General features: G+C 60.5%; 1 protein-coding gene across 2 annotated transcripts; it reads left to right on the top strand.

The window, feature by feature from the left end:
• Positions 1 to 855: 855 nt before the first annotated feature.
• On the top strand, positions 856 to 26597 carry RIPK4 (receptor interacting serine/threonine kinase 4). Of its 2 annotated transcripts, XM_003132781.5 has the most exons (8): positions 856 to 1077; positions 9216 to 9507; positions 14899 to 15047; positions 17449 to 17498; positions 19765 to 19923; positions 20644 to 20759; positions 22112 to 22373; positions 24176 to 26597. In XM_003132781.5, exons 1-8 carry the CDS (start codon positions 896 to 898, stop codon positions 25333 to 25335), a joined length of 2370 nt encoding a protein of 789 aa, XP_003132829.2. In that variant the 5' UTR covers positions 856 to 895; the 3' UTR covers positions 25336 to 26597. The 2 variants fall into 2 exon arrangements, with proteins under 2 accessions (XP_003132829.2, XP_084848314.1); XM_084992188.1 differs by lacking the exon at positions 17449 to 17498 and having other exon boundaries at positions 14899 to 16341; positions 18090 to 19923.

The following is a 26597-nucleotide window of genomic DNA, read 5'->3' as shown; positions in this document are numbered from 1 at the left end:
GGGTGCATTCCGGCTGGGATTTCCTCCCCACCCCGGCCGGTGGAAAACCATCTTTCCTTTTCAAGTGACCTGTCCTTGTAAAGAGAGGCTGTTCTCCAGGAAAGGGTGGGAACCTGCGCTGTCTTTGGAATGCGCTTTAGATTTGATGTTGGGGTAATTTTTCAAAAAAAAAATTACCTTCCAAGTAGAAACGTCCGTGTGAAAAGGTGAAGGGAGTTGGGCTGAATGCAAAAGGCCAAAAGCTCCCACGCTCTGTGATTTCTGTGGCAAACGTGCCGTATTTTGAAATAACACCATTTTAGAAACGGAGAAAACGTTGGTGAGGGAGGAGGGCTTGGAAGTTTGGTTATAAAGGGCCACAGGAGGGGTTCTTGCCCATCTAATGCCCCGTATATTGACTCCAGCGGCAGATTCGCGAATCCACACAGCTGACAACATTGTATAGACCTTATTACTCGCTGACAAGGACAAATAAAATTGGGCAAATCTGAAAAAGAGCGGTGGATTGCATCAAAGTCAATATCTACTTTTTTTCTTTCTTTTGCAGTTTTGCAATGATAGCACTGGGGCAACCCTTGGCAGAGTGCATTATTTTTTGCAACTGCATATAACTCTACAGTGAGCTAAACACACACACACACATGCACATGCCCGCACGCACGCACACTCGCAGGCCACCAGCCGAGCGCGGCGCTCGCTTCTTCCCCCGCTGGGCACCAGGGGGAGAGCGCGCTGTGACCTCACCGGCCGGTGGGTCGTTCCGCCCCAACCCGGGGCCCGGGGGGCGGGGCCAGCGGAGGGCGGGGCGCTCGGCGGACGTGACGTCAGCGGGCGGGGCGCGCACCTGGGCACCTGGGCGGCCGCGGCGGCGCGGGGCGGCGGCTGGACGCGCGCGATGGAGGGCGAGAGCCGGAGCCCGTGGGCCCTGGGGCTGCTGCGCACCTTCGACGCGAGCGAGTTCGCGGGCTGGGAGAAGGTCGGCTCGGGCGGCTTCGGGCAGGTGTACAAGGTGCGCCACGTCCACTGGAAGACCTGGCTCGCCATCAAGTGCTCGCCGAGCCTGCACGTCGACGACAGGTCAGCGGCCCGGGCGGGGACCGCGGCTCTGGAGCGGGCGGCAGGCAGCGGGGCCCGGCCTCGCAGCGGCCGGCGGGGGCCCGGGTGCCGGAATGCCGGGCGTTCTCTTTCTCTCCACCTGAGTCGCCTCCAGAGCAGCCTCGGGAGGGAGACCAGGCGCCGGGCGGGCGAGCCCGTGAGCTCCGGGCGGTGTCCGCGCCGCTTGCCCGGCCGGAGGGACGCCGGGTCTCATTGCTCACACCGCGGCCCCGGGCTGCGGCTCCTGCGGGGGACCTCGGGGGGCCGCGTTGCCGAAGATGCAAATGCCCAGTATTGTTACCTGGCTTCCGGTGAGCCCGGGATTTTCAGGGTCGCGAGCCCACCTCGGGCCTTGGACCCGCGCCCCTCGGAGGTGCGCCCGGCCCGCCCAGGACCCACCCCGGTGCTGCGGTCTGCGCCCTGCTTAGAAAAATTGCCGTGTGGGGATCTGGGCTTTGTGAGTGAGTTAGTCTCCGTTCGACGTACTTAGTAATTTGCTTTGGAGCACAAATTGGTGTAAGATGGTAATTATTTCGGTCGGAAGCCCTGGCTTGGCTTGGCCGGGCTTCCTCGGCGCCCGGGCACTTGGGCGTGGGCGTTACCTGGCGTGGGCCTAGCGGTGGGGTCCTGCGGGCGGCCTGGGGGCCTTTTTCTAAGGTCCGGCGCTTTCTGCCCGCGCGCTCTCGTTTTAGCTGTCTTAATTTCGAGGCCGAGCCTCTGGGGAGGGGGCTTGCACTGACCCGCTTGGTGGCGGTGCCCTCCTGGACCCCGGTTTACCCGTTTAAAGACCTCAGAGCCGGGACCCATCTGCCTGGCCTTCCACAACAGGCCTGCCCAAGTTAGTGAAGACGCCTGGAAAGGCCCAGAGCTGCCCCAGTTAAACTTGGCCGGTGGAGTGTGGTCTGCGCATAATTTGGGGGGTGGGAGGAGGGTCTGGAAAAGGAGCTCTTTTGGGCGGGGGGAGGTTCGTCATTGGCGGTTGCATTTTCATAATTTGCAGGCTTCAATTGGGGGCATTTAAATGGCTTATCCTTTGGTGAAGCTTGCCTTCTACATGGAAGTTACTCGCTGTTTGTGTTCTGTAAGCTCCCTCATGCGGTCAGCCCCCAATAGACAGAGACACGAAAAAGCGGCTCATGTTAAACCCGGAATAGCCTTTGCTGTCTCAGGGTTTCTGATCCCATGCTTTTTGAGTGATGGGGCCTCCAAACTGCAGCTTTTCAGCCCTCGGATGGTGGTGATGCTTATCCGGGGGTGGCCGTGTGTGTCGCTGGACTAGGTTACCGCCTGCAGTTCCCCAAAGAAGGAAACCCCCCGTCCCCCCTCCCCCATACTTGGTGGCTTTGTGTTTTCATCTTGGCCAAGGAGATGATATGGCAGAGCTATTGGTGGCTCTTTGCTCTAAGCCTCAAACCCAGTGTTTCTTGGAAACTTCAGGAGAGCGGCGATAAGTGTCCTATAAATATCACTAACTCAAAGGTGAGATGCTTGTGAAGCTGGGCCTGGGATCCAGAGAACTTCTCAGGCCGGGAGGGGCGCTGTGGTTATTTTGATGAAATCCAAACCACTTTTGAGTGCCCGCCAGTCGTTAGATCCTGAAAGACGAGACTCCAGCTGCCCTGCTGTGCGGGTATTTTTCACTCTTGGGGACATTTATTTGTCTGATCGAGTTTTCTGGCCCAGGTTTCTGTATCGGCGAAGGTTTTCACACCAGCATCTTGTATTGGAAGAGCCTAGTAAACAGGCTGGGCCCAGGCTGACTCATCAGCTTGCATCTTCAGAGTCTGCTATTCCCAGCAACCTTGTTTCTTGCGTGGCCCACTTGGAGATAGGGTTTCTCTGCTTGAGGCAGCCCACTTAGGGTCCTGCATTGCCCATTGAAAAGCGTTTTGTCCTTTAACTGGAAGGCTTTCCTGCCCTGCCTGAGCCAGGCAGGTGGTGGCATGTACTGGGCAGCAAGGTCAGCGTCAGCATCACCCACCAGGAAGAGGTTCACTGCTTGCACTTGGGTGGAGCAGGCTGGACCTCGGCGGGAGTGGCAGTAGCTGATTTTTGTGACTGAGAAGATGGTCGAACCCCTGCTCTTTGCAAAGCGATTGACTCTCTTTGGTCTGAGGTTCTCATTAGGCATGTGTGTCCCTCCCTCTGTGGTGCAGGAGGAGCTGGTTGCATCGCAGGCTTGCAGGGTTGCATCTCGACCTGGAAGTGGTGCCACCCGTGCTGCCAAATGTGGGTTCTTCCGATGAGCTGCCTCCCTCCCCTCCCTTCTCCTTGCACGGTGTTCCCTGGAGTGGGGAATGGGGTTTCCCTGGGGTTCCTGGGTGCAGCCCCAACCCCGTTCCCCTCCTGGCTAACTAAATCTCATCTCACCTGTGTGAAGGCTGGCACCCCTCACCCCCGCCACCAAGGCCTGGTCTTTTCATTCCCAGGGCTTCCTCCACGGGCTACACGGGACCCACCACAGGTACAGATGTGGATCCGGCTCATGTTCATAGGCTGCTTCTCCTTCCGGGCGGGCTGGGGTCTCCTGGCTGCAGTCTTCATGCCCCACCCCTGATCCGCAGCACCCACCTGGGTCCCTGGGAACAGCAGGCTGCCCCAGGCCATGAGAGCTGGTACTTCTGTGTGGGGACAGTTGGGGGCTCCCAGGCCCCAGGCCTGTCTTGAGGTTCCCAGGGGGACACCTTGGTGAGGTTCACAAGTGACGCCCTGTCAATCTGCACCCCCACTCCTCATGGGCACATCTGATGGATTTGGGGATGTGAGGCCGCCCCTGCTGGCCCTCATTAGGGGATGGTGAGGGCCAGGGCGGAGTCTAGTGGGGGGCACCCCCGTTTGGGTGAGAATTCAGCTCCGGAGGCCCTTCTGCCAGCATTTCCCTCCCCCGCCGCCGCCAGCTGGGAGGAAGCCCAGGATAACTGGGCGCCGCTGGCAGCTGCTGCATGATGGGCAGCGGCCCGTCAGGGCGAGCCTGAGCAAACCCCGGGTTTGCAAGTGCAGAGCCGGCAATCGGACAAGCCTGGCTCTTGTCAGTTTTAAAAATAGAAGTGTGGGAACCCCGGCAGGCTCCCTGGGAAGGTAATTGGGCTGGTGCGCAGTGAGCAGGCCTGGCCGAGAGGCCTCTGCCTCTGCCAGCAGGTGATTAAATCCTCTTTCCTGCTGCCTCTTCCCCGAGGGGGCCCAGGTCGCTCCCTCTGAGGGGCTCTTTGTTACTGACCCCCTCCCCCAGCCCAGATCCCTTTCTCTTCCCACACGTTCTGCCCATTTTCGACCCCCTCTGGGGTTCGGGCCTCCAGAAAGCTTCCCCACCCCACCCGCTGGGCTTGGCCTTCCTGCCTGAGCCTGGAGGGGAATCTCACCCCTTCTCCCGAAAGGGTCTCTGAGGAATAACCCATCTGGCGATGCTGTCTCGTCTGTTTCTCCCGCCTCCGCTGCCCTCCCCGAAGCGCGCTTTGGCTAATGGAGAAGAGAAACTGAGCCCATCTAAGCGCTCTTGGGACACTGTCTTAAGTAGTTGAACCACGGCATGGGCCTGCCGGGGCCCAGAGCTTTTCCCGGTCGGACCAAGGCGGGAGGGTGGGGGTGTCCCCCGTTCCTGCTGGGGAGAGAGCTAGCCACCCTCGCCCCAAAGAGAAGTGATGACGGGAGAGAAGAGGACGCCAGCCCCGTTGAATGGTGTCTCATCGCAGTCACCGTTTTTAGGTTGTTCCAATGAAGACGGAGATCCCAGGACGGGGAGGCCCCGACCCCACCGCTGACCCGGTAGAATGGGATTCGATGGGGGCACGACCCTGAGGACCCGGGGGGCCCCCCCGGCCCCCTCCTGCCCCTGGGCTCTGGGACTGGTTTGGAAATCCCTCCGGGTCCTAAAGGAACAATTGTCATCCTGGCAACCGAGCTCCAGTTCTTTTTGTGTTGTTGTCAGCATAAACCAGAAATCCTGCTTGGAGGAAAAGTATATTTTAAGAAGCAGAAGCTTTTTAAAAGCTTACTGAATTGCAGATGCTGCTGTGTGTGTGCACGCGCGTGCGTGGGTGCATATGTGCGTGTGTGTATGTGTGTGTTGGGGGTGCTCCTGGGGGCAGCTGACAAAGGCCTAGAGGATGGGGTCTCCCAAGTGGTTACTTTATGTAAATAGGATGAATGGGACCCCCGGGGGTGTCTGGGGGCCCGGCCACCCTGCCGCCCAGGCCCCTGTGAGGCAGCTCCCTGGGTTCCCTTGAGCCCCCTGCTGGGCAGCCCCGGGCCCCTTTTCTAGCCTCAGAGGTGCAGCCGCGGGCGGGGTCCTCTGCTCCAAGGCCTTTCTGAAGGAGCTGTGGCGGAGAAGGTCGGGACAGCTGGCTGTCCTCCGCGAGATGCCCTGGTTGTGTGGTCTGTGGCACCAAGGCTGTCCTTAGAACATCCAGGCTGTGGCCAGCTTTCTGGAGCTTTCCATTCTCTGGAGCAAACCAGTGGCTGGGCTGCGGGGTGGAGATGAGGGTGTCTCTTCTTTTTCTTTTCTAAACAAAGGCCGAAAGGCCCCGGGCGGGGCAGAGCCTGAGGTGGCTGCCAGCGCAAGTCACCTGGGCTTCACTGGACTTAGCCCTGCGGGCAAGTGGAGGCAGGTGCCACTTGCCGAGCGGCACAACCCTCACTTTGGCCTCAGGGTCATTGACTTTCTCCTGGGGATCAGTCGGGCTGGTGTGAGGGGCTCACTCTCAGAACGCCTGCTGAAAGCAGAGAGTGACCTTGTTAGCAGCCAGCCTGGAAGCTTGCGGCCTGGAGGGAGCCTCGCACTATCCTGGTGGAGCTGGGTCTTCCGCCAGGGCCATGGGCTCCATGCTGTGAACTCACGCTGCTGGGGAGCTGTGCACGCCGCCCGGCCACTTGAAAAGAAAAGAAAGGCAGTGGGAGTGAGGGGGCGAGTCATCCAACCGACTCTTAGAATAGGAAAGAGAAGCCGCGGCGGTGCTGATCCCCGGCCCGGGCGCTTGGGAGCGAGTGTTAGAACCCATCAGTGCCGCTGACACGAAGGGCCTCCAGGAGGCGAGCGAGGAGGTGGCCTCCGTCAACGACTACCTGTATTTTAACCGATGCCTGACCAGGGCCCCCGGCCCTTCCCTCTTTCAGGTGTCCGTCGAGACCGGGCTCCTGGTCACCTGGAGCCCTGCAAGCGCTGTGCCTGAAGGGAGGGGCTGGCCGGCTTGGGGACCCCACAGAATTTCCTCTGAAAGGAGGGAGTCGCCGGGCCCCCGCAGGGGCTCCTGGGGACACCTTGCTTTTCATGACCTGGCTCTTTACCCGGAGTGCTTGGAGGGCAGGTCGTGCTGAGCTCAGTGTTGTTTTCAGGAATGCCCCTGAGTCACTCCTGCTGCCTGTCCCACCCGTTCCCGAGGCCAGCAGGCTGCGTGTGCTCCTTGGCCTGTTGACCTCCTGCTCTTGCTGCCTGCCCCCCACATCCCATCACCGCCAAGCCTCCGTGGTCCCTGGTGGCTCAGCGCGTTAAGGATCTGTGGCCTTGCTCATGCTCTGGCTCCGGTTCAACTCTGGGCCCAGGAACTTCTGCCTGCCACGGGGGCGAGGCCAAAGAAAAATCACCAAGCCTAAATGATTCTCCCTTGAAAATGGGCCACACAGCTTCCACCCTCTCCACTTCTGGTGGCTAGCGATCCCCCTGAGAGCATCGTGGCCGCTCTGCTCCTGGAGCTCCCGTGTAGGAGTGGGATTCTGTGACATGCTCACGAGCCCCTGCTGCCGCCCTCTGTCCCCTCGAGTTAGGCCCCCCCTTTATTAAACTTCTCCCGGTCCCTGTTCTTCCCCTTCAGAGTACCCGGATTTTCAATTCCACTTCTTTTTTTTGGTGTAATTCTGCATCTTCCCCTCAGAAGGTAAATAGCATGGGGGGGGGGTTCTCTCGTGTCATCGGATCTGACACACAGAGGATGCTTGGTGAATACTTGTCCGCGAGTGGACTTTAATTAGATGCAGATTAATGTCGCAGTGAATGCTGGGAGCGCGAGAGTCGGCAGTCGTGGACTGTTGTGGTTTAACGTTGGCTGGAAGTGCGTTGGCTCCTTACCTGCGGTTGTCAGGCTTGGCACTCTTGGCACTGGAGCTGGGCACGTCTCTGCCGTGGGACTCCTGGGCGCTGCAGGAAGTGGGGCAGCACTTCTGGCCTCGGCCCCCTGGGTGCCAGCAGCTGCCCCCAGCTGTGACCACCAACATGTCCAGGGTCCCCCGCAGGCCAGGTCACCCCTAGCTGAGAACCACTGTCTACACCAGGGGTCCCCTCCCTGAGATGCCCGCCTGGGCACATGTTCACCGTGGGCTCCCCTCCCAAGTGCTGGGGCCAGCCCTGCGGGCAGAGGCGTGAGGCCCCGTCCAGCCAAGCCCACCCTAGGCACAGTGGACTGGGAGTGCGGCCCCGCCTTGCAGGTGGGAAGTGTTTCCACAGCCTAAGGGAAGCCTGGGGGCCTGTTGTGCTCTCACAGAGGAGGTGGCTTCAGGAAGAAACTGGCTCTTTATAGTTTCTGATTCTCCAGCAGGCTGGGAAGCAGGTGCAGGTGGGGGGGGTGGGCAGGTGCATCCCAGCCCTCGAAGAGCCCCTGCGGTGGAAGCAGAGGCGGCCTGGGCTAAGGAACTCTGCACCCAACCCCCACTGCTGCCTGTCTCCGTCCCCATCCGGGAGGCTGTGTGGTTCTGGACTGATCCTTAGGCGCTTCCCAGAAGGCCGGAGCCCATTCTTTTCCCACCCAGAGCCCATTCTCCAAGGCCAGGGGATCTGCATTTCGGCCGGCTCCCGGGTGCTCTCTCTGATGGCTGCGTTTGAGAACGGGCCAGGCCCTGTCCTTGTGGGATTCAGCCTCTTTTCCAGAATGCACTCTGAGACTTTGACCCATCACGATGACACTGACCAAGGCCCTGGATTCTGGTCTGTAAAACCATGGGCTGCCCCAGGAAGTGACCTTAGACCAGGGGTTGGCAAACGTTCTGGGGAGGCAGAGAGTGAAGCCTCCAGAGTTTCTTTACAAAACACACCAAGGACCACGTGATCAGGCCGCCCTGTCCTGGCGTGGATCCAAAAGAGGGGGTCTTGAGCACCCGTGTGTACGTGCACACGGCAGCCGTCACGGTAACCAAGAGCGGGCACTGGCCCGGTGTCCACCCGCGGCTGGCTGGACGGGCACGCCGCGGTCTCCTCAGGCAGCGGTCTGCTGGTTTGCTGTAAAGGGAGTGAGGTTTGGTGTGTGTTCCAACGTGGAAGGACCGTGAGAACATGGGATTAAACAAGCCAGTTACCCAAGGACACATATCCTATGATGCCACTTATGTGAGGTTCCTGGAGCAGGCGAATCCACGGGGAGCAGGGTGGGAGGGGCTGAGGGCAGGGTGGGTACAGAGTTCCTGCTGGGGCTGCTGGGGATGAGGACGGGCCCGATGGCTACACGGCACGGGGCGGGTGGGTTATGATGCCTTCGAATCACACCCTTGCAGTGAATGGCTAAAGTGACAACGTTAGCTGAATTTAACTACAGTAAAAAAAAAAGCGGGGGGGGGGGGTTAAAAAGAAGGCGGCTCTTGAGCAGCAGCATCAGACCGCACTTTAGACCAGCGCTCTGTGCATTCCAAGCTCGGGGTGGGTTCGGGAATGCTCGGTCCAGCTGGAGGGATGGGCTTCCCAGAGGAGGGGGCTAGGTCCTGTAGATGGTTGCTTCATTCCAGCTTTTCGCCAAACCTAAGCGTCCCTTCCCGCAGCCCCAGAGCAGGGAGTCAGCCTCCTCTGAGGCCCCAGAGCTCCCATGCGCTCAGGGCCCCTGGGGGGTTCAGGCAGCGCTCGGGAGCTCTGTCCTCCTCACCAGTAATGACCCCACAGCCCGCAGCTGTGTGAATAACCTTGGCACTGAAGCCCTGCAGACATGGCAAGGCCCAGAATGTAATTATATGATGTTGCTGGGAGCTCGGTGTGTGCGTGTGTGTGTGCGTGTGCATGCGCGCGTGCGTGCCCATGTCCACAGGTGCATGTGGACGTGCATTTTAGTCATTTTCTCAGCCACGTGGAGCTGGGGATCTCCTGGCTCCGGCGCCTTGCGTTAGTGGCCAGGGGACCGCTGCACGTTCCTCACGGCTCTGCCCTCTTCCAGGGAGCGCATGGAGCTTCTGGAAGAAGCCAAGAAGATGGAGATGGCCAAGTTCCGCTACGTGCTGCCCGTGTACGGCATCTGCCAGGAGCCGGTGGGCCTGGTCATGGAGTACATGGAGACGGGCTCCCTGGAGAGGCTGCTGGCCTCCGAGCCGCTGCCCTGGGACCTGCGCTTCCGCATCATCCACGAGACGGCGGTGGGCATGAACTTCCTGCACTGCATGGCCCCGCCTCTCCTCCACCTGGACCTCAAGCCCGCCAACATCCTGCTGGACGCCCACTACCACGTCAAGGTAGGGACGCACGGCGCCCGAGCGGGGACCAGGGCCCCGGAGGGCTGGCCGCGCAGGGGTCGGGCTGGGCTGGAACCTTGGAGCCAGCGGGAGGGTGGATGAGGAGGTGGTCCTGCTTGCGGGCAAGAACTGGAAGCAGAGGCCTCTCTCAGCATCAGGACGCCCCGTCTTGCCGCGTGTGGCTGGTATAAACGCCACAGAGTGTGGGGCTGGAAAACGGATGCTGACGAACAGGGGGCCCTCCCCCACATCCCGGTTCAGGGCACCCTGCGGGTTGGTGGGCTCTGGAGTCAGGCCATGGTTCCCCTCCGTGGCTCCGGGGGTTGGGCTGGTGGGAATCTGGGGTGCTCTGAAATGGGGGGTGTCGGGGAGGGAGGGTCTCGGGGCTCCTGCTCTTCTCCTCTGCCCTTTTTTGATGAGTTTATAAAGCAGAAAAGTCTGAGTGATGACATAGCCAAAAGTCAGGTGCCGGCCACTCGGAGTTGGGCATCGTCAGTGCTGTCAGCTTGGCGTTTCTCTCCCCCAGGGGCTGTGGTGTCAGCCTGGTGGGGTGGGGGCTGTCTCTGAGTGTCCCACACGGCGACATGGGTTCTAGGCTGGCCCACCTGATGTGGTCGCCGTGTCCCTCAGGAGGGCGGATCGGTGGCAAGGGCCCTCACGCTGTGGCCTCGGGAGGAGGGGGACCTGAGTTGTTTCTAGCCCTGGGCCTGGGGGCCTCACTCGGCTGCTCCCCGCCTCTGTGGCAGGCACAGTGCTCTGGCTGAGCCAGCTCGTGGCCGGTGGGGGAGTCAGTGTTCCCGTCAGACACTAGTTACAGGGTGTCCTTAAGGAGATGTCGCTCAGGAGTTAGATTTGAGCCAGAGGCTGGAGGTCCCCTCCTGCTAAAGGGACGCAGGGAGCTGAGAAAACAAACAGCCAGTCGATGGTTCCAGTCCGCCCAAGTTCTAGCATCTCCAGAATCCTGTTGCCTTCTGGTTGGGGTGCTGGCCTCACCTGTGCCCCCCCACCCCAACAGTTGTGACTAGGGGTGCAGAGTCCCTGGGCATCAAGTGCAGCGTGAATCCTTCGACCCCCATCTAGAATGAGCGCGGAAACGGGGGGCGAGGACGGCTGCCCTGCGTGGGACGGAGCTACCTGTCTGTGTGGACGGTGGCTCCTGCTAAGCTGGGGCTCAGAGGGAGTAAATCCAGGGCCACTGTCATCCAGCTGTACATCATCGAGCAGAGGTGACAACGAGATTCTGTGGCCCTTGGTCCCCCGCCCCCGCCCCAACCTGCTGCCGTTCGTGAGATGCTCGCAGACATGGCGTGTGACACGCAGTGGGTGGCAGGCAGCCCTTGGCAGTTGGAGTCACCGGGACTCAGCTCAGGGTGGGGGTGTCACTGGGTGGGACAGGTCTTCAGGGAGGACCAGGCTTTTCCGCCGTCAGGAGCTGGGGGCACACACAGCACACAGAAGAGCCTTGAGGTGGATGAAACGGCCCCACAGAAGTCCCGGAAGATGCTGTGGGCTTTAGGCCAGGGGAGGCAGGGTGTGGGAAGGCCTGCACGAACCTTTAAGGATGCCAAGGCGCCCTGTAATAGCCACGCTTTCTGAGGGGCTGCTGATCCCTCCGGGTCCGTGGACAGGTGTGTCCGCAGCCACGCGCCTTTGCACTGTCTTGTTGGCACCAAGGACCATGGTTGGCCCGGCTGGGCTCATATCTCTGCACACTGTCCCTGCGGCCCGCCTGGCAGTCATGTGGGATGTTTGGGGTGTGAGGCTGTCGCTTTGCGGGCTGCTGTGGCTCTTCCTTCCAGGCGTCCCCTGGGGAGCCCAGCCCTCCCCCACTCTGCCCTGGCGGGGCGGGTGGCGGCCTGTTGTTCTGGGGCTTGGTGCCCGGCCGGCGGGAGGCCTGGGCCCTGGGTGTTGGGAGTGGCCAGTGCAGAGTCCTCCTGTCCATGCCGGGATGTGGAGCTTCGTCCGCAGTGGCCCCCGGGCCGGGTGCACAGTAGGGCCCAGCCATGCCCAGGAGGGCAGTGAGTGCTGTCGGCTTTCCCCGTGAGTCGTTTCTGCGGCGGCTTCTGGGGATCCTCAGCCTGGGCACCTTCTTCCACCGCCTGTCAACACCTGACTTGGCAGACCTGGCGCTTCGTGACAGTTTTAGGAAGGGGGTGAGCATTCTTTAGGAACCAAGTGGGCCCTGGGGTGGCTGCGAACAGTCTCCAGGGGCAGGAAGGGAGGTGGTGCTGCGGCTTCGAGGGGCCAGCCCTGCTTTCCGAGAGTCCGGAAAGGTCGGGAATGTGCTCGGCTGTGGCTCCCGTCTTTATTTGAAAAGTTGTTTTACTGAGGGGAGTTCCCTTTGTGGTTCAGCAGTAATGAACCCAACCACGATCCACGAGGATGCAGGTTTGATCCCTGGCCTCACTCAGTGGGTTAAGGGTCCGGTGTTGCCGTGAGCTGTGGTGTAGGTCGCGGTCATGGCTGGGATCTGGTAGGCTGGTAGCTGCAGCTCCGTTTTGACCCTTAGCCTGGGAAGCTCCATTTGCCACAGGTGCGTCCCTAAAAAAAAAAAAAGGGTAAAATTTATTTTAATGAAGTAGAATTGGTTTATAATGCTGGGTTAATTTCTGCCACACGTCGGAGTGATTCGGATACATGCCTACGTATGTATGGATTCTGCTTCAGATCCTTTTCCCTTATGGTTGACCACAGGATAGTGAATCACAGTGGGCCCTGGTGTGCACGCATTCTCATTGTAAGAGCTCACATCTGCTAATCCCAGACTCCCAGCCCATCCCCCACCTCCCTCCCCTTTGGCGACCACAGTCTCTTCTCTCTGTATGACTCCCGCTGCCATGCTCAGCCCTAAACAAGCAGAAAGTGTATTTACATGATGCGTGTCTTTCCTCTTCAGGAACAGCTGCTTGGCTGCGGTTCTAAGTGGGCCACTGATTTCTGGGCAGGTTTTAGTGGGTGGTTATTTGGAGCAATAAAGTTTTCACCTGAAACCCTTTTTTTTTTTTGTCTTTTTAGGGCCACACCTGCAGCATATGAAGGTTCCCAAGCTAGGGGTGGATTTGGAGCTGGAGTCGATGGCCTAAGCCTCAGCCACAGCAACGCCAGATCTGAGCCACATCTGTGGCCAACACCACAGCTCACAGCAACGCCAGACCCTTCAGCCACTGAGCGAGGCCGGGGATCAAACCCGCATCCTCACGGCTCCTAGTCGGGTTTGTTTCCGCTGAGCCACGATGGGAACTTCTTCATCTGGAATCTTGAATGAGGACCGAAGTTGTCACTTTACCCGCCTCCCTTGGTCCCTGGAGACTACATTTTTGTCCATAGATGGGGTGATTTTCACAGCAGCCGTCTGTTTTGCAAAGTGTGTTAAAGACACAACATGAAATGAATACTTGCTGTTAATATGAAGTATACTAAGCATCACTGGTAAAATACTAATTTTCATATCAGTGATAAACCGACTTCAAGTTGGTAATGAAATAACTCTACTTAAAGTCTCAAGCTGTGTTGACGGCCTGCTTCACCCAGACCAGACTGTATTCTGAGGGGGGCCCAGGGCCCTGCTCTCGCTGGTCCAGCCCTGCCTGTGCCCTTTCTCAGTCTCTTGGTCTGGTCCGCTGCGCTAAGTGTGAGGGTTCCTTTGTGATTTACAGGCCGCTCGCTCTTCACAGGGCTCGCCACACTGTCCCACCGCCCAGGAACCCGGGGGCAGTTGGGCAGCCCCTCCCAGGGCAGGACAGGCCAGAACGGGCAGGTGGAGAAATCCTACAGGCCAGGGGTCGGTGGCCGTCAGAGAATTCTCGTCTCGGTTTATGCTTTGGTGCCAGAGCTTCGACATAGAGTTCATGCTGATTTTCTTTGCGCCAAGCATTATCTCGAAGCAGCTGGCTGTATCTGAAAACGACAGAAATGGAAAGAGAAGGCTGCCAATGCCGGGGGAGGGGCACTGGTGCCAAGGTCCCTGCATCCGAGTCCGTCTTCAGTTCTGAGTTAAAGCGTCCTGCCGCTGAGCTGGGTGCGGGAACTTTGCCCGCTCCGCTTCGAGCATTACCACCCTGGACCTGTAGGGTCGGGGTGATGGGTTTGTTCTGGGGAACCAGCGCCTCCTTTTCCAGAGGGGGAAGTTTCTTGAAGGCCAGAGAGCAGACAGCTGCGGGGGGCCCTGAAGTGGCCGGTCTGGCCTCTTGCACGTGGAGCCGCGCCCGTCCTGGCAAGGCCTGGCTGCAGAAAGGGGGAGGCTGGTCCGGTCTTGCAGGCTTTCCTCCCGTCACCCCCTGCAGGGGGGGTCAGAGATGCCCTCCAGGGAGTCCCGTCATCATTGTCCCTGTTCAGTGGTGATGACACCAGACCACTGGCTCACCTGTGGGCAGGGGAGCCCAGGATTAAAGGCCTGACTCAGTGCACTTCTGATCCCTCCAGAGGTGTGTTTGGGGAGGAGCCCAGAGTTAATTAGGAGGCTTAGAAAAATCCACAAGCCTGGAAGAAGATGATAAAGGGGCTGTTTTCCACGTGGATCCTGAGTCCCTTAATGCCGTGAATGTGGCTAATCCCACACACAGAGGGTGGCGAGCTTCGCTGCCTCCGCCTCCCAAGGCTGGATTCGCACCCCGGGGGCGGGGAGCTGGCGCCCCCATGTCTGCCGGCTTTGACTTCCCGGCTGCGGGTTACCCTGAGCCTTCGGGCCACCTTTGCCTGAGGGGGCGGAGATATGTGGGGCACCCCGCCACCCCGGGTTGGGTCCAGGTGCTCCCTGGGGTCCAGCTGCCCCCTTGACCGTGGGCCCGTGGGGGAGGGGACGTGCATCAGACCTCTTATTGGGATGCTGTGTGTTTGGAGGCAGCAGGCGTCTGCTCCCAGAATGTTCCAGGTGGAGGACCAAGCCCCCCCCCGCCCTCCGCCCCAGGCTGGCGGTGTGCGTTTTGCTCACATTAAAGGGCTGCTGAAGGCGTGCTTCCCTTTAAAGAACATGCTGCCGCTTGCCCGCCTCCCCAGCTGCGCGGTGGCATGACTGGTTTGCCCAAACCCTGAAAACCTAGCACGGCTCCCTCCCTTCGTGCGTGTGGCCCAGGCTGTCAGACTAACGCCCCAAGGACAGACGCGGGACTGACATCCTCAGCTCAGAAGGAAGCGAATTCCTTCCTTGAGTGTCATCTTTTCCGCCGGCCATGAAGTGCTTACTGGCGTCAGAGCTGGTTCTTCCCGAGCCGGCCGTGCCTCCCTGCCACCTGGGAGCGCAGGGCTGCTCCTTCCGATCGTGCCCATCTGGCCCGCGAGGGAGGTTGGGATAGGATGAGCCGCCCTGGGAAGGCAGCCGGGGTGTGGGTGGGGGTGTCCCTGCCCTTCAAGCTGCCATCAAGCTTGACGAGCCCGTTCTCACTGCTCTTTCAGATTTCCGACTTCGGGCTGGCCAAGTGCAACGGGCTGTCCCACGCACACGACCTCAGCATGGACGGCCTGTTCGGCACCATCGCCTACCTCCCTCCGGAGCGCATCCGGGAGAAGAGCCGGCTCTTCGACACCAAGCACGACGTGTACAGGTGTGAGACAGGTGTGCGGGCCCCGGGAGCCTCGGGCTCCAGATGCTGCTTTTCCCAGCGGCTCCTGGGGAGAGGTTTGGTCCAAAGGAAGGGGCTTTTAGACCGTGGGTACAGGCTACCCTGGGACTTTCCTGCAGGAGACAGATCTCTGCTGTGAGTGCAGGGGCCGGGGATGGAGAATGTTAATGCTCAGAGCCAGTTAGAGCCAGTTATGCACCCAGAGAGGCCGCCCCCGCGCTGGGAAGGCTTTGCTGTGTTGAGGGAGTGTGGGCTTTATTGTGTGTCTGCTGGAAGAACCTCCTGCTTTAAGTGACCTGTGTGTCTGTCTGCATGTGGATTTGGGCCCCGAAGCCAGTCCCCTCTGGCCCTGAACTTACACTTCCTAATGTCACTTACCTGCAGCCCAGAGGGGCTGGGGCTGTTTGCAAGCTCACGAGGGGTTTCTGTGCTAGAGACCCTGGTGAGTCATTCAGTCCTTTTTCCAAGTTGCAAAGGTCTTCCTCATGCAGAGCGCAGACTCCTGGGAGAAGGGAGGAGGGAGGGCGGGGACGAGCACACCCTTAAGCCCCTCCTTGTGGCTCTTGTACCACACTGGGGGACGGTCACCCGAAGCCCCGCCTTGGTGTCATCGCCACGGCCTGGAGGCCTGGAGGCCTGGCCGACTGGTTTGACCACAGCCACCGTGCACGTGCTTGGCTGCACGTCTGCTGGCGAGTGGCGAGTGGCGCTGTGGGTGCTGGTCACAGCTCAGAGGGCTCGGGGGGGATTAAGAGTCTCTGTTTATTTCAGACTTGAGAGTTTCAACCTAGAACTTGCAGATTTCTGTTCATTTTCAGTAGGGACTTCCTGCATCTCTATAATCCGCCACTATCAGCCCAGTGCAGGCTGGTAGCTCAACCTTCGGACTTCGGGTTTGGTTTGGTTTTAATTTACCAGAGAGCTGGTTCTGAGACGCGAGTCCGCCTTCTGCCCAGGTCATCAGCCTCTTGAAGAAAGCAGTCTTTTCTCTCCAACACTTGTCTCCAGGATTGGCTTTCAAGCGGTGGGCAGCTGAGCCTGAGTTCAGTAACAAAGATATTCATATAATTGTATTAAAATATTTGAAAAAAATTTACCAGGTTGAGCTCTTTTGGGGTGTATCCAGAGCAATCTTATATATAATTTCCAACAATGAAAATGGCTCTGGGGGAGCTCCCGTCGTGGTTCAGCGGTTAGCGAACCTCACTAGCATCCATGAGGACTTGGCTTTGATTCCTGGCCTTGCCTAGTGGGTTGAGGATCCGGCGTTGCTGTGGCTGGGGTGTAGGCTGGCGGCTACAGCTCTAGTTAGGCCCCTAGCCTGGGAACCTCCATATGCTGTGGGTGTGGGCCTAAAAAGACAAAAAGACCAAAAAATAAAATTAAAAAAATTTTAAAAGGCTCTGGGGGAGTTCCCGTGGCGGCTTAGTGGAAAGAAACCCGACTAGTATCTGTGAGGACTCGGGTTCCATCCCTGACCTTGCTCGGTGGGTTAGGGATCTGGTGTCGCTGTGTAGGTTGCGGATGAGGCTCGGGTCCTGAGTGGCTGTGGCAGTGGCTGTGGCTGTGGTGTAGGCTAGCAGCTGTGGCTCTAATTTGACCCCTAGCCTGGGAACTTCTATGTGCTGCAAGGGCGGCCCTAAAAAAAAGAAAAAGAAAGGAAGGAAGGAAGAAGAAAATGGCTCTGGGACGTCCAGCCAGCTGCCTCCCCTTCTTTTCCGTGTAAAGCTCTGGGTGACATCCCGGGGGCAGGTCCCCGAGGCAGGATTTTGATGCCCAGTGTTTGCAAGGAGAGCGTGTGTATGCAGCTGACACGGCTGTTCTCCCCGCAGGCTGCTGGTCCAGGTACAGGGTGGCCTTCGTTTTCTGGGCCCCTCCTGCTGTTTGCTCAGAAAGCTCTCTTGGCGCGGTTTTGTCTGTTGTTTGACATCTGAGCTTTCAATGTGCCTTGTTCCATAAGAAGAGTATTCGCCTGGGAGTTCCTATTAAGGACCCTACATTGTCCCCATGAGGACGTGGGTTCCATCCCTGGCCTTGCTGAGTGGGTTAAGAATCCAGCATTGCTCTAAGCTGCGGTGTAGGTCACAGATGTGACTCGGGTTTGGTGTTGCTGTGGCTGCAGTGTAGGCTGGCAGCTGCAGCTCTGATATATAAAATGAGCTCTGCTTGGACCCCTGGTCCAGGAACTTCCATATGCTGCAGGTGTGGCCGTAAAAGGAGGGGAATAAAAGTGTTTGCCTGTTTAAAAAATTCCTGAAAAGGCTCTCGGTGGCCCCTCCTCTGTAAGACTGTGGTGGTTTTCCTCCAGCTTGTTGCTGTGCATGAGAGCCTCTGGCTTTGGCTGAGGGTCCGACTCCGACACTGATGCCTCGTTTCCTTGCAGCTTCGCCATCGTGCTCTGGGGCGTGCTCACGCAGAAGAAGCCCTTTGCAGGTGAGTAGCCGTGCGGGGCCCGGCCGTCTCTCGGGGAGCAGAGGAGGGCGTGCTTTGTGGGCCTGTCCCTTGAGCAGTGTCTGCGAGTGGAACGGTCCCACGGTGGGGCTGCTCTGTCCTGCCCAGCAGGTCTACACGGAACCCAGGGCCCACATCACGCAGGCTTTTGCATAGGCCCACAGGCGCTCTTGCTGTATAGTCACGCACAGGGAAAGGCCCAGGTTCCCCGGGCGCTCGGGGTCTTGTTGGGTGCCAGCTCACTCTTCGGTGGGTGTATATGATACACTATTTCAAAGTTTCTCCCTTAACTGGTGGTAAGTGCTCTCAGAGTGTACCATCCTCACCACTGTCCATTTCCAGGACCTTCCGTCACCCCAGAAGGAAACACCCTGCTGCCGAGGCAGCCGTTCCAGACCCCCCAGCCCCCAGCCCCCGATGGCCGCTCGTCTCCTTTGTCTCTGTGGGTTTGTCAGTGTTGTTTCCAGCTAGCTCTTTAATTTGTAACTAATTATCTTTTTTTTTTTTTGCTTTTTAGGGCCACACCCATTGCATATGGAGATTCCCAGGCTAGGGGTCGAATCAGAGCTGTAGCCGCTGGCCTACACCACAGCCACTGCAACACCAGATCCGAGCCGTGTCTACGACCTACACCACTGCTCCCAGCAACCCTGGATCCTTAACACACTAAGCGAGGCCAGGGATCGAACCTGCATCCTCATGGATGCTAGTCAGATTCGTTTCTGCTGCGACACGATGGGAACTCCCAAATTTTCTAATTTTTAACAGTAAAGTACATCTAACATACAAATGACCATCCGAGTCCTTTTGAAGTGGGCAGTCCAGTCGTGTGGTGGACATGCCCGTGGTGGGGCAGCTGGTCTGCAGCCTGTGTGGGGGGGTGTTGGCACAGAGGCTGCCCGGGGTCGGGGTCCCCCCACCCCCCCGCCAGGCCGCCGCCCACTGATTTCTGTCCTTGAGGCCCCTGGACCTTGACTCGGTTGATTGGAAAAGTCGTGTCTTTTCCTTAATTGTGTGTAGGAGGACTTGCTTGTCCTCTGAAAGCATTGTCGAGCTACTCACTATTTTCTGGTTTCACCAAAAAGACCTAAAGATGCGGACCAGAGTTAGCATGTGGCCCCAGCTCAGCTGGTGGTGGCGCAGGGTGGCGGCCGTGCGGGGGCCAGGTCTGTACGCTGTGACCCTGTCCCCCTGCCGCCACCGCCTCCTCTGTGGAGGTCCGGGGTCTGGATCGTTTGTCGCAGGGCTGCATGCCGGCCTGACCACAGTCACCATCCGGTGGCAGCCCTGAGGTCCGGCACGTGGTGGGGACGTCGTGGCCCCCGTGCTTTATCCTTGATGGGGGGGTGTCCAGGTGCCCAGGAGGCAGCTTGGGAGCCTCTCGCGTCCGTCTGGCAGCGGGAAGCCCTGTCGGGTTTCGCAGGCTGGGTTATCACGGAAGCGCGGTGGTTATTGCACAAGGTTTAACGGGAAGGCAGAACGGAACGTCAGAGTCGAAGCCTGGCAGCTGCCAGGGACCCGGGGCCCATTTTCCACCCCCGCCGCCTCTCGGGAGACCCCTGCCCAGCCTGCGGGAACCAGGAGCTGGCTGCGCGGTGGGGTTTTAGGCCGCGTGAGAGTAGCCATCCACCGAGGGTTCCCTTGGGCCCTTTGTCCTGGAACCAGGGTGGCAAGGCTGAGGGTCCGTGCTTGCTTCTGGGGGTGGTGGTGGTGGGGGGGGCAGGTGGGCCCCACGTTACAGATGGCAGGGGGAGGGCCCCCGTCCACGCACCCCAGACTAAAAGGGACGGGGAGTCTGGCGTCGATGCCGTGGCTGGCTCCCCGTCTGGCCCACCGGGGTCCCGCCCTGTGGGCTAAAAAATGTGGGGAACACTTTTTCGTCCAGACTTGGGGGCTGGGCAATGTGACGCGTGACCAATAAGGGTCCCTCACTTGGTGGGCAGAGGCGCCTTTGGAGCCTGTCTCGCTCAGGGTTTTTCTGCTTTGAACTTGGCTTTCCTTTGAAGTCGATGCCCAGGGGATCTGCTCTGATACCCGGCAGTGACTTCATTTCGCAGATCACAGGTAGCTCCTAAAACCGGGAAGACAGGACAGATGTGCCCTGCAAGCTTAAGGATGAGCGCGGGGTCTGCGTCTGCAAGAGGGAGGCGTCTGCCGGGCGGGTGCCGCCGGGGCAGCAGGGGGTGCCCGGACGCACGCGCTCCCAGCCGCGCGGAGCTGCCCTGACCCGCGCGCCTTCCCTTCGCAGATGAGAAGAACATCCTGCACGTCATGGTGAAGGTGGTGAAGGGCCACCGCCCCGAGCTGCCGCCCATCTGCAGACCCCGGCCGCGCGCCTGCAGGAGCCTCCTGCGCCTCATGCAGCGGTGCTGGCACGGGGACCCCCGAGAACGGCCCAGCTTCCAAGGTGAGTGTCCCGGGGGCTGCGTGACGGTCGTGCCGTGACAGAGTCCATGGCCAGGACAGGGTCGCGGGCAGGGGAGGTTGGGAGGCTGTGCAGAGACAGGGGCACCAGGGCGAGCCCGGCACCCACAGGGGTGCTCGCCTGTGGCACCTGCCCGGGGCCTCCAGCACCCAGGGCCTGGGTGGGGCGGCTCCAGCTGGCCACCCCGCCTGCAGCTGCCGCCCCGAGAAGTGTCTTCTTGGTGTTTCAGGCTGAGATGCAGAGCGGTGTCTTTTAGGGACAATGTGACCGCTGGCCTGGGGCTCTCTTGGCCTTTCTCTTGGGGTCTTGTCCCCAGGAACAGCTGTGTCCTTTGGTTAGGAAAATGATCCTGATGCAGTTAATTGATCATTTTGTTGGAAACTTACATGGAGGAAACGATGAATGAGGTTGGGGCCCTCTTGCCGGGTGCCAGCAGCCCAGGCCATCGGGGTACGCGCTCTGGGGGCTGGCCAGCGGGGCTCCCCAGGGAAAGGCTTCTTGGGGACACAGGAATGCAGTGGCTCTTACTTGGAGTCTGGTGGGGGCCCCGGTTTGGCCCCGGGGTTGCTGGGAGCTCAGCGGGGAAGCCGCAAAGCTGACCGTCAGGAGCGGCGCCATCCAGGCCCGAGGTCGCCCGTTCAGGCGGAGCGTTTGTGTCCGTCAGTGCCCAGGGGACATGCCCTTCTGTGTTTTCTCCCCCAGAAATCACTTCCGAAACTGAGGACCTGTGCGAGAAGCCTGATGAGGAGGTCAGAGAGCCGGCTCGAGAGCCAGACGTGAGAAGCCCGCCCGAGGGGGAGGCCGAGGCCGAGGCCGAGGTAATGGGCCTTCCCTTGGCCTGGTGTCTGATGCTTTGGCTTTGAGCTCGAGCCTCTCCTTGCAGCAAACGCCCTGCTGGCCTGGACTGCTCGGCCCGGCTCTGAGGCTTGGGCCACCCCCTGTCCCCGTTCCAAGCTGGTCACCCTCGTGCTTGCTGCCCTGGTGAGCCGGCCATGGCGTCCTGGCTCAGGGCCGGAGGCAGGCCCAAGACGTGCTGGCCTGATTGGCTTCCTGCCCGATGGCACCTGTCCCCACCTCCCGTCCGGTTACGCAGGACAGTGCGGGCCTGAGCTTCACAGTGAAGAGCTGAGGGCTGGATGTGCCTTGAACCTTGGAGCCAGAGGCCAGGGCGGGGAGGGGTCTGGGCTCCCAGTGTCTTTTTACACCTTGAGGCTGGGGGTCCGGCCACTTTCTAACTGCTCGTAAATGTTTTACCCTGTGACTGCCACACAGGGTATGTAAGCTGTGATAAGAAGTTCTAAGCACACTAAGGAAATACCTTGATGGGAATAAGGGTTGCAAGTGGAGCCTGATAAACGAACTTTCTAAGGTGTTATCTGGCGTTGGGCCGCTCACGCAGGCCACGGTGGAAGGCGGGGACACAGTCACCGTTTCCCCGGTGTCCGCTGTCTGAGCATGAAGGGCGTGTGCCTGGGGTTGGAGGGCAGAGGGACGGGGGGAGGTGACCTGGCCCCTGATAAGGAAAAGGAAGGCCCCATGAGTGGGCGTGACTCAGGGCCTCAAGCCACCAGGTCAGAGCAGACCAGCCCTTCCTAGGACAAGGGGCTTTGGGGACAGATGGGCAGGAATCTGGAAGAATCGCCAGTCACCCTCAGACTCTGGTCCCTAGGACCTGCCGTTCTTGCAGCACTCCTTCCAAGCCCAATTAGGATGCGCTGGGGTGAGCGCTGGGCTGTCCCCGCCACTGCGCCCCCACCCCCTGTCCACACGCACCCCCACGCTACACGCCAACAGCTCCAAAGAAAGTGGCAGGTTGGGACCCCAGTCCTTTTGTCCCCTTCCTGTATGTCCTGTCAGCTCTGACCTGTTCTGGGTGGACTTGACCAGCCCATAACCCTGGGCCACACCACCAGGCAGCACTGCACTGGGAGCTTTGTCATTGTCGTGTGTGTGTGTGTGTGTGTGTGTGTGTGTGTGTGTGATTTCAATGTCCTCCTGTGGGTGGACCCAGCGCGGGGTCTCTGGACTCCCCAGAGTGGCATTGCGTGCACCTGCCGGGACCTCAGTGCCCTGCCTGGCTCCCAGGGGATCCACACGGCGTTGCCCCCGCCGCCGTCCCACCGGGTCACGGAGGGGGCCTCATCCTCCGCCTCCGTCCTCGTCTCCGCAGGCGCCCGTGCCCGCCCCGCTCAAGCGAGCCTCCGCCCCGACCTTCGACAACGACTACAGCCTCTCCGAGCTGCTGTCCCAGCTGGACTCGGGCGTCTCCCAGCCCCTCCAGGGCCCGGAGGACCTCAGCCGCAGCTCCTCCGAATCCAAGCTCCCGTCCGCCAGCAGCGGCAAGAGGCTCTCAGGCGTGTCCTCTGTCGATTCCGCCTTCTCCTCCAGAGGGTCGCTGTCCTTGTCCTTCGAGCGGGAGCCTTCCACCAGCGGTGAGCGGAAGCCCCCGCCCCTGGGAAGTAACCAGCTCAGCTGTGGGGCTGGTGGCTGGGGGGTGGCAGGGTGTGAGCAGCCGAAGAGGACCGGGCACCCAGTTTCTGGACCTGACAGTAGTTCTGTGTTTTCTCCAGCCCTTCCCCGATGGGGTTTGGGCGTCAGGACAAATCCAGAGATGCAGGCGGGTGACCAGGTGTCCTTTAAGTGTGAGGGGGCGGGCCATGCCCCGCTGCCGTGTGGGGGGACCTTACTGCACCAGCATCGCAGCCTGGGCTGACCTCGGGTTTGTAGGTCGAAGACCCCGCGGTGCATCTCGGGAGCCCCGTGGGTGTGCCAAGCCCTGCACCCCAACCCCTCCCTCCCGATGTCAGCCCTGCACCCCTTGCTCTGACGGTGCAGGGTAGACACCCCGTTCTGTCTTGTTTGTGGGCTCCTCCTGGACCATAGCCATGCACGTTGATGGGTGAGCTGTCCCTGGAGGTCGTGACCCTTTGGTCCTGTTGGAACATGTTGGGTTTTGTTCTCTGAGGGCGCTTCCCTGTCCCCGTCCTGTCTGGGTGCTGATCCCTGGGCATGGGGCTGGTGCTCGACCAGCTCCCTCACTGCCGCCTGCGAGGATAAGGTGCCAGGTTTCCTCCCCGTGAGGTGTTCACGCTCAGGGCTGTGGCGCAGGGGCGCCAGGGGATCGGGGGAGTGGGTGCAGACCCAGGAGGAAGGGGGCTTGCTTTTCCTGGGGTATCAGGGAATCCCTCCTGGAATGAGGGCTTTTCCTAGATGCCCAGGATCCCCCGGGATTTTTAGAGTGGGGTATTTAGGATGAAAGAGGGCATTTGGGGCTGAGGAAGTGCCTTACAAAGACACCGAGGGGGTCCAGGCCGGGCTGCACGGGAGGTAGGCAGCCAGCAATGACGTTGAAAAGAAAGAAGTACCGAACCCCCACCCCACCCCCTGCCCACCCCAAGGAAGATGTAGAACCTTCTCTCCCACTCGGAGGACCATGTGTAACTTCCTCATCTCCTTGGAGGAAGACGGGAACCTTCTCTCGGGGTCTAACGGCCTCCGGGCATCTTCCTGCTTCGGGAGGGCCCCTCACTGGCCCAGTTCAGAAGCTGGTGTCGATACGCCGAATCCCGATGGGGTTGCTTCCGTTCTCGATACAGCCCGGCCCCCCTCCTCCCACGCGGGCTGGACCCCTTGAGAAGGTTTCACAGGAGGGCGTCGTTTCGTGGCACTCGACCCCCGGTGGCGCGGGAGGCTTTGTGTGTTCAAGGAAACCCTCTCATCTTGAGTAACAGTCCTCCTGGCACGGCAGACTCTGTCCTTTGAAGGCTGTGCTAGAAACACTCTTTGTGGTGTTGCCGGGGGCAGGGGGGGGTGTAAGAGCCCATTTGGAGGCTGGTCTGGGAGCAGGTGCATGAGCACGAGGGGGCCGTGGTGCAGGAGCAGCCCGCTCTGCGGTGGGTCGGGGCTCCTGCCTGGTCTGTGCTCCCCGTCCCGCCCACTCCGTCCCTTCCCGTTCATGACCGCGGCGGTCTCTGAGCACCAGCGGGGCCGCACTTCCATCCTTTAATCCAACCACGACCTGCGGGATGGCTAGCGTGGTCTTCGACTTTGCAAATCGACAGGAGAGCATCTGGGGATGCTCACGGACCTGCCCAAGGTCGCCCCTCTAGGTCTCAGATTAAATCAACGTGCACCGCCTGGCACTTACGCTGTTTCGGGTCAAAGGCGGCCTGCAGGCCACGTTAGGACCCTGGGCGGGCGGCCTCGTCTGACCCCGCCTCTGCTCTCCCCGCAGAGCTCGGCACCTCCGACGTCCAGAAGAGGAAGCTCGTGGATGCCATCGTGAACGGGGACACCAGCAGGCTGATGAAGATCCTGCAGCCGCAGGACGTCGACCTGGTCCTGGACGGCGGCGCCAGCCTGCTGCACCTGGCCGTGGAGGCCGGGCAGGAGGACTGCGTCAAGTGGCTGCTGCTCAACAATGCCAACCCCAACCTGACCAACCGGAAGGGCTCCACCCCGCTCCACGTGGCTGTGGAGAAGCGCGTGCGGGGCGTCGTGGAGCTGCTGCTGGCCCGCAAGATCAGCGTCAATGCCACGGACGAGGACCAGTGGACGGCCCTGCACTTCGCCGCCCAGAACGGGGACGAGGGCAGCACGCGGCTGCTGCTGGAGAAGAACGCCTCTGTCCACGAGGCGGACTGCGAGGGCCGCACGCCCATGCACGTGGCCTGCCAGCACGGCCAGGAGGGCGTCGTGCGCATCCTGCTGCGCCGCGGCGTGGACGTGGGCCTGCCGGGGAAGGACGCCTGGGCACCGCTGCACTACGCCGCCTGGCAGGGCCACCTGCCCATTGTCAAGCTGCTGGCCAAGCAGCCCGGCGTGAGCGTCAACGCCCAGACGCTGGACGGGAGGACGCCCCTGCACCTGGCCGCCCAGCGCGGGCACTACCGCGTGGCCCGCGTCCTCATCGACCTGCACTCTGACGTCAACATGTGCAACCTGCTGGCGCAGACGCCCCTGCACGTGGCTGCGGAGACGGGCCACACGAGCACCGCCAGGCTGCTCCTGCACCGCGGCGCCCACCGGGAGGCGGTGACCGCGGAGGGCTGCACCGCCCTGCACCTGGCCTCCCGCAGCGGCCACCTGGCGACCGTCAAGCTGCTGCTGGAGGAGAAGGCCGACCTGCTGGCCCGGGGGCCCCGCAGCCAGACGGCGCTGCACCTGGCCGCGGCTGGCGGCCACTCGGAGGTGGTGGAGGAGCTGGTGTGCGCCGACGTGCTCGACCTGTCGGACGGGCAGGGGCTCAGCGCGCTGCACCTGGCCGCCCAGGGCCGGCACACCAAGACTGTGGAGACGCTGCTCAGACACGGGGCCCACGTCAACCTGCAGAGCCTCAAGTTCCAGGGCGGCCCCGGCCCCGCCGCCACGCTCCTGCGGCGGAGCAAGACCTAGCCTGCTGCCCCGGGAGATGGGGCCCGCGGGGTCCCTGTCCCAGCGCTGTGCTCCGCTCGCCGTGTGTGGCCGTCGAGAGGCAGGTGGCTGCTGACTCTGGATTCGCGCCAGCATCTGCTTGGGCGTCACCCTTGGGACGGCGTCGGTCTGGGTGGGCTCGCCCATCCGCCCGTCGGTGCACCGGTGTCGGAGGGGTGGGGGCTCGGAGGCATCTCGCCGCGCTTCTGGCTCGTGACACGGGCCCCTTGGTGACGAAACCGAGAGCCCACCGTCCTGGGCCGAGCTGCCGGCAACCGCCCGGAGCGCACCGTCTGGGGAGGCAGGTGTGGGAGGAGCTGTGTCTTTTCTCTCCATTTGCAGCGGCAGGCGGAGAGGCCTGTTCCAGAACGTTGTAGCGGAGTGCCTGTTTCATCGCGTGTCGTCTTAGACGGGCGCTGTCGACTGCTGCTTAGACGCAGTCAAACCATTCCCGTTGTTGGGTGGTCCGGTCCCGGAGTGACTGTAATGTGAGTGGTTGGTCTTTAAGCCACAACCCATCATCGGACCTGCTCTCTTCTAGCCGCACGCATTCGTCCGTCGGTCAGTCCTCGTGAGCGGCCACCCACGTGTGCTGACCCGCGGCCTCGTGCATTTCTCACTGTAGAAGACATCGAGCGCTGGCGTCAAATGTCGGCGTCCTGAAGGATGGGCTGACAACCTCAGTTTGGGACTCAGAACAGTGTTCCCTGCTTAGAAGGTCCCACCTTTCTCCTCATTTTCTTTCCAGATCTCGTTTTTGGCAAAGGGGGGTGGTTTGTGCTGAGTGATGCTGTTTTGGGGTCCCCCCGGGGGTTTCTGACCTGCTTTGCAAACAGCTACACTGTGCAGGGGCCTCGGCTTTGGGGGGGTGACCCCCGAGTCGGGTCCAGAAGACAGCCTCATGGTCTCGGACGTAGAAGCCCCGTTCTTTCATTGTCACCTGTGTCGCACATGCCACTGTTGGGGTGGGTTGGCCGCAGGCCCTCCCCTGTGTGCGGACGTGGCCGTCGGCCGGGCGTGTGAGTCAGAGATCGATGCTGATTGATGTACCGTATGTGTTCATATGATTCTGTGGACAGGACCGTTCTTTTCTATGACAGGAAATATCCAGACTGCTTAGAACTGGCTATGTTTTAATAGGCCTCGTGCTTTTAATATGTTACCCTATGGTGATATGCCGAACACGTGGAAGAAAAAGGTTTTCTTTGATATCAATAAAGCTGTTTTCTTCCTCCTCCTTCAAA

The sequence above is a fragment of the Sus scrofa genome, chromosome 13 (genome assembly GCF_054392235.1).
Source record: "Sus scrofa isolate SSC_HxYL_T2T_F1_AM1 chromosome 13, Sscrofa_HxYL_maternal_Yorkshire_Landrace_v2.0, whole genome shotgun sequence".
In the NCBI taxonomy this organism is placed as follows: domain Eukaryota; kingdom Metazoa; phylum Chordata; class Mammalia; order Artiodactyla; family Suidae; genus Sus; species Sus scrofa.
The sequence above is the reverse complement of the archived record's forward strand: the minus strand, read 5'-3'. Positions and strand labels throughout refer to the sequence as shown.

Excerpts from the sequence above, each read along its gene's own strand:
- RIPK4 (XM_003132781.5), top strand. The coding sequence starts at position 896 with ATGGAGGGCGAGAGCCGGAGCCCGTGGGCCCTGGGGCTGCTGCGCACC. Across the intron at positions 1,078-9,215 it reads AGCCTGCACGTCGACGACAG|GGAGCGCATGGAGCTTCTGG; the intron begins GTCAGCGGCCCG and ends GCCCTCTTCCAG. Across the intron at positions 15,048-17,448 it reads ACCAAGCACGACGTGTACAG|CTTCGCCATCGTGCTCTGGG; the intron begins GTGTGAGACAGG and ends GTTTCCTTGCAG.